Source organism: Lemur catta, chromosome 7 (genome assembly GCF_020740605.2).
Source record: "Lemur catta isolate mLemCat1 chromosome 7, mLemCat1.pri, whole genome shotgun sequence".
NCBI lineage: Eukaryota > Metazoa > Chordata > Mammalia > Primates > Lemuridae > Lemur > Lemur catta.
Window position 1 is genome coordinate 61020030 of NC_059134.1, and position 6822 is coordinate 61026851.

Genomic DNA, 6822 nt, shown 5'->3' on the forward strand with positions numbered 1-6822 from the left:
TTGCTTGGTTAAAACACACAGTGGGGGATTTCTGTGCTTTGTAAGCTAAAACCTAAGCTCCTTGGAAAGATAGTCTGGATTTTGCTCTGTAACATCATTTGACACAGTAACCACTTGGCTGTTCCTTGTAGATCTCTTATGGTTCATTGTCTTTATAAAAGCTGATACCCCTGCTTTGAACTTTCTCATCATTTTTATCCATCTGATGAACTAAAACTACTCAATTTAATCATGAGTTCCTTATTAATATCTTTTCTGATACTCAGATAGAATTACCGTTCTTCATTTGTAAACTGTTCACGGAGTCATTGTATTATTTTTTGGCATTTCTATTTTTTTTTTTCAAGTCTATCTCTTCTGACTAATTGTAAGGTCTGGGTTCAATGTTAGACTATGTCTCTTCATGCCCACTATGGGTGCATTCTGGGTGTTTCAGGCCACTTATCAATAAATCCCTGACTTGCAGGCTCCCTGCCAACAGGAGAATTTATAAATATACACACTTCCTTATGAACACATGAATACGTTCTCTGCTTTGGGAAGTAGGCACGTCTGATCAGTGATTGTAGTTTTATTCTGATAGGTGAGGAAATGGAGACAAAGTTGCTGGGGCAGGGAAGGGTAGAAACTTCGCCAATCACACAATGAGGAAAGTCCTGAGCAGGGACTAGATCCCAGGTCTACTCACTCTGCAGTGCTCCTCTTCCTCCTGTGCTACTCCTAGGGCAATCTTAGCCCTAATATCTGGGAACCTTGGGCAAAAGGATGATGCCTTAGGGCCCGTGTGCTCAGTAGCTGCTGCTGGAAGCATCACCATTGCCATAGAGTCCATGAACCAACGCTGCAGTTCAGGCTCATGTGCTCACTTGCCACGTGAGGTGAGAGCTCCCAGGGAACCTGCACAGTGGCTCACTCACTTTTTAAATCCTACATGAGACCTCTTTAGAACACAGTATTCATCATTCAGGTATTCGTTCATTTAACAAGTGAATTGTCCTGTTTAAGTGCTTGCCGTCTTCCAGGCTGCCAAGTGTTGGGCATGCAGTGATGAGAATGTCTGCTCTCAAAGACAACTTAACAATCAGTTGGGAAATGAGTAAAAAAAATGGTTGTTCATTGCAGTTACTAAATAAATGAAAGAGCTAATGAATGGCTCCCTCTCCCATGTGAATTTAATAAAACTAGCCCCCAAAAGATTTATTGGTAATTCAAGCCACCACTGAAATACATCCAGAGTCCAGGTTAGCACATGTCCTTTTCCTGAGCAGCATTTACTCCTCCCTCAACAGACCTTCCCTGCTAAAGTCCGGCCCATGTGCAGCTGTGACTGTGCTGACTGCTCTGTTTCTAATGGCGAGAGAACTGCAGTTGCACCTCTGCTTTAGAACATCCACTGAGCCCTTTCCACTCAATCAGGAAGCCAATTAAAATGGGGAGATGTGGTGAGAGGTATCCTGTCCCTATCTGCTTCCTCTAGACTTGGGTCCTCTTTTCGAACAATTAGGTTTCAGGGGAGCTGCCACATTCAAGAAGCAGAAATTGGCACAAGTAAAATTTACTTTTAATCTCTCCCTGAGGTGCAGTTTTGTACAACTTAGGAGGCATCTTTAATTTGGATTACAATGTAAATTTCTCCTAGAAATTAGGTAAAACACAGCCCTTAATTATAAGTTTCTCTAATACGTCTAACTGATTTCTTAGAAAAAACCAATTCCCACCTGGGAGCTCTGATTTTTGTTGATTTGTTTGCTTATTGTTTTTCTTCTTTCTGCCTCTTTCCTATTTTCTGGCTCAGAAATAAACCCAAAGTTGTTACTTACATTCTTCTGTTTCTGTTTCCTCATCTACATAATGCAATTGGGTGATCACATCTACCTACATATACCAAAATGCAGTGTTGCAAAGACCTACAGGAAACATCAGGGCTGGCAATTGAAGGACTTCTAAAAATTAGAGAATCCCAAATCTTTCCCATGGTGATCCATACTTAAGATAGACATGCTGAGAACTGGAATTCAAAGACTGAGAGTCCGGCTTCATCTGGCTTCGGGGTGGGTGAGGGAAGGACACTGGTCTGCACAGTCAGGCACCACGTCCCCTGGGCCTGTCTTTCCTCGGCAGCCCTGGCCTCGGAAGACAGAGCAGGGTTAGCCAGAGACTTCAGGTTAGGAGACTGAGAGTGAGAATTAAAATGGGCCACAACAGGGTGGGGAAACAGGAGCTCACGTGCCTGCAGCCTTCAGCCTCATCATCTTCTAGGGGAGGTCTGGACCATGGGACTGGGCACACAGCACAAATGCCCACAATAGTCAACAACGGCAGTATTGAAAGTATGTGCTTCAGTTCTTATTGGCATGACTGTGATCTCCATTGGATAGAAAGATATTGGTTTCCACATGCTTATTGATGCCTGCTCTGTGTTAGTATTTCTGAGATCTGAGGTAAGTAAAGCACCATTTCTCCTCCTGGAGAGTAAAGCACAGGTGCAGACTCAGAGCCAGGACACTGGGGCGCAAAGGACGGAGTGTGCATGTTGAGAGCAGAATGGAGCAGATGCTGTGTGAGCACAGGGCTGGGTTTTAAGAAGCGCTGTGGACTTTTATCTGAATATCCCGGGCACCAAGCAGTGCACTGGGTACATACTAATTGATCAAAAAATGCTGTTGATTTGAGTATGTAATTTCAGCATTCTAATAACACTATATTTGGCTCTGTGCACGATAGACAATACTGAAGAAGGCTTTCCCCTTTGGAAGTACTCTAGAACTAAGCCCTGAGATCACAGCTTGGCTCCAACATTACTTGGAGCCTGACTTAGCAGGGGTTGCCTTTAATGAGATTATGTCTTTCCTCTCTTAGTCACTCTGATCACAGATTTGTGTTACTTGAGGGAAGAGGCACTGAGGTAACTACCCATCTACAGTGAAGTTAATCATCTATTTTTATTGGTTCAGAATACTTAAGTTTGCTTATAATCATGATAGAGGTATACATCTTAAGTGATTATTTTCCAAACTGGGGCTGGAATTATAAGTATTCAGTATTTTGGTTTTGGGTGGAAACTCTGCAAATTAGATGCTCTGCTTGTCAGTTTCTGCTGTTCCCTATTCTATCCCCATGGCAGAAGGCTGAGTGAAGAGTAATTGCTCTCTATATTTCTTACATAGAAACTTTAAATGTCACAAATATTTTAATTTTTGTGAAAAGAGGTGAGAGACAATTTACTATTTGTATAACAAATTTATCGTATTTGACAACATCCTTCAAAAAATTAATTCCAAGGGGTTAATGAAAGGGGTGCTTAGGACTGAGAGGTGTGGTACTGTATTCAGTTCTGGAGGAATGAGACAAAATGGACCTGAAATGTCCTCTTGTTATTAATGTGAGGTGATAGGTATGCTAAATACACTGATTTGAATTTTATACAGTGCATGCATGTGTGTAAACATCAAAATTGTATCCCTTAAATATGTCAATAAAATATAATAAAATAAAATTAAGTTTAAAAATATCCTAACATGTGCAAAGAAAATTAAAATCCCACAAGCCTCTCTACTCTGAGCAGCTATTATTAACGTTTGGGTATATTCCTGAATCTTTTTTTATGCATATGTATTTCTTTTAAGAATTGGCATAAAGCCTTGTGGACAATTGTTTTTCTCTTATTTTTTAAAAACAATATTTTATCATGATCATTTTTCATAACTTTAGATAATTCTTGCAAATACCACAGTTAAATGGCAACTAATATGTAACTGTCCATTGCTTCATCTGGTTTTCCATAGAACAATATTTGAAAGGTTTTTGGTTTTCTTTTTATAAGGCATGATTTTATGCATGTTTTTCTAAATTTTTTTTGTAAAATTCTATTTCTATAAAAAGCCCAGATGGGAAAGATACATGTGCTTAACTGATGCAAATTTCTAAATTCCTTTCTAACAATGAGTACCAACTTATGCTTCTACCAATAGTGTAAAATAATATTTATACCTTAATTGTCTATAGAATATGACATTCTTTTAAAATATTTACTGATTTAATAGGTTAAGATATTTTTATTTGTTTATTTTCTGATGGTATACATAGGTCAACTAAATTGTTATTATTTGTCACATCTCTCAAAGGATTCTTTCTCTGTGTATCCTGAAAATTGTTTCTCTTGTTTATGGAGGGCTGCCCATCTCTGGGCCAGGTCTTTACACAGGTGGCATTGTGATGACATGTAACGGTTTGTTAAACTCGTTTCATTTGCATCTCCAGATCGGTGGGGCAATAGCAGTGGTGGTGATGCTGTGATCCTTGGCTCAGGGGTCTTTTCCACAACATCCTTGGACAACCCTGTCCCTGATCTGTTTGGTTCTAACTCCGTAGATGATGGGGTTGAGCATGGGAGGCAGCAGGAGATAGAGGTTAGCAAAGGTGATGTGCACCATGCGGGGCACACGGTGGCCAAAACGGTGGGTGAGGAAAGAAAAAAGGGCTGGGATATATAAAGCCAAGATAACACAGACATGGGAGGCACAGGTGCCAAAAGCCTTGAGGGAGGCTTCACCTGAGGGCAATCGAAGCACAGCTCTCAAAATCATTGCGTACGATATGCTGATGATAGTCATATCAAAGGCAGCAACAGAGAAGGCCACAAAGAGCCCATACCCACGATTCACTCTAGTGTCGGCACACACCAACTTCAGCACAGCCATGTGCTCACAGTATGACTGGGGAATGACCTGGTTGTCACAGAAGGGCATCCTGGAGACCATGAAGCAGAAGGGGCTCACCAAGAACAGCCCTCTCATCAGTACGACAGCCCCCAGTTTGACCACTACTGATAGGGTCAGGATGCTGGAGTGTTGGAGTGGGAAGCAGATAGCCACATAGCGGTCCAAGGCCATGGCCATGAGAATCCCAGACTCCACTGAAGAAAAGGTATGGATGAAGAACACCTGGATGAGGCAGGCATGATATTCGATCTCATGGGCATGGAACCAGAATATGGCCAACATCTTAGGCTGGGTGGAGGAGGAGAGGACCAGGTCAGTGATCGCCAGCATGGCTAAAAAGAGGTACATGGGTCCATGCAAGGTATGGTCAATTCGGATTATATGAAGGAGAGTTATATTCCCAAGAATGGCCACAATATACATGGTACAGAATGGAAAGGCAATCCAGAATTGGGCACTCTGCAGTCCTGGCATTCCAAGCAGGATGAAGGACACAGGATGAGAAGAGATGTTCCCTGAAGGCAACATCATAGGGTAGCTAATATGTTCTCCGTTCGGAAGGTAATCTACTCTCTGCAGGTGACAACAATCAAAGCAAGTGTTATTATTACTTATAAACTTTTTGTATGGGACAATATGGGCAATTGGGTTTAATGATAAAGTGGTATAACTTGAACTGCTTTAATAAATAAAATTTTGCAACATAAAATTGTATTACTTTTTATTCTTATTCATATTTTCATCACTCAAAATGAAGTAGATCATACTAGTGGAAAGTGTAATTATTTTTTAAAAATCAATATTTTTCATGAAATTAGAATCTGCTAAGACAGAAGTAGCATGACAAATGATGTTGTAGTGATTCTTGTCCTTTAATTCTATAGAACTAACAGTTAATTTGTTCAAACTTTCCCACAGGTCCTATTTATCCCTTTCTTAAGCCACTTGGGCAACTTCTTACGGTAGGAAGCTGATAAGGCTTACAAGCCTATGGCAAATCTGTATTGATTTTGAGTTGGCATCGTCTCTGGGTCAGTTACTATGAGAGTTTGGGCTGGAAGATAACTGACTGACCAATTGTGCCCTGGCAATTTAATGTGTTATCCTTAGTGTAGATCTTACTAGATTAAGGGTTAGCAAAAAGTCAGAGCATAAAAATGTGAGGGATTATGGCCATACATTCTCTGTTGCAACTAGTCGATTTAGCCATTGTAGTGTTAAAAGTAGCCATGGGGCATAAATAAAAGTGTCAATGTGGCTGCATTGCAGTAAAACTTTACTTACAAAAATGGGCTGTGAGCAGGATTTAGTCTGTAGCCTATAGTTTGCCAACCCGTGTTCTAGACACTATACCTAGCATCTCTGTGCTTAGTACAGAGAAGGTGTTTACTAAAACATTGCTGAAGAAGGTAACAGATAAATGTCATTCATAAGAAGCAACAGACTCATTAACTGATAAACGATAGCCTAAATGTCCTGATAGACTCCTCTTAACCCTATCTTGATACCAAGCCCTTCAGTCAGTTGTGTCCATTTCTCATGCGAGAGCTTGGCCTGTGGCCAGTCACTATTTAACCTGAATTGTCCTGTGCCTAGGTTTGAAAGCCTCAGTTCTCACCTCCTTCATAGCAGAAACAACTGGACAAGAAGAGTAACCTTTCAAATCTCCCTTAACAAATCACCTATGGGAACTAACAAATGTTTCATTCAGCTACAACAAATGGATCCTGAAAAGAGTTTCTTCAAGATCCCAAATAGACCTAGGATTTTTCTAATTTTCCCTAGATTTATAATGGCATGAGGGAAATGGGGTTCATACTTTATGTCTTTCTCTAAATGGGAAATTTGACCATCCTATAATTTGACCAGCTATAGTTTGCTCAAAACATGTACTCCTACCTGGAGTATGGCCAAGATTCAAAAACACACTTTATTGTGGCCCAGGAGCTCCACTTTATCCCCTTCTACCTGGCCTGGTGTCCCCAAACTGTCTTGTATATTCTGTTTGAGACAGGCTCTTCCTCCCTACCTGCCACTTGACCTTGTATGTCACACTCTACTTTGGGAACACAGTCCCCAGGCTCAGGGGCACCTGGAAAAA

The 6822-nt window shown here is 40.8% G+C and overlaps 1 protein-coding gene across 1 annotated transcript; it reads right to left on the reverse strand.

The window, feature by feature from the left end:
- Positions 1-4304: 4304 nt before the first annotated feature.
- LOC123641555 (olfactory receptor 52R1-like) lies at positions 4305-5258 on the reverse strand. Its single transcript, XM_045556430.1, has one exon. It carries the CDS (start codon positions 5250-5252, stop codon positions 4305-4307), a length of 948 nt encoding a protein of 315 aa, XP_045412386.1. The 5' UTR covers positions 5253-5258.
- Positions 5259-6822: the final 1564 nt, after the last annotated feature.

Bases quoted from the DNA above. Each gene is read 5' to 3' on its own strand.
- LOC123641555 (XM_045556430.1), bottom strand. From the start codon at position 5,252: ATGATGTTGCCTTCAGGGAACATCTCTTCTCATCCTGTGTCCTTCATC.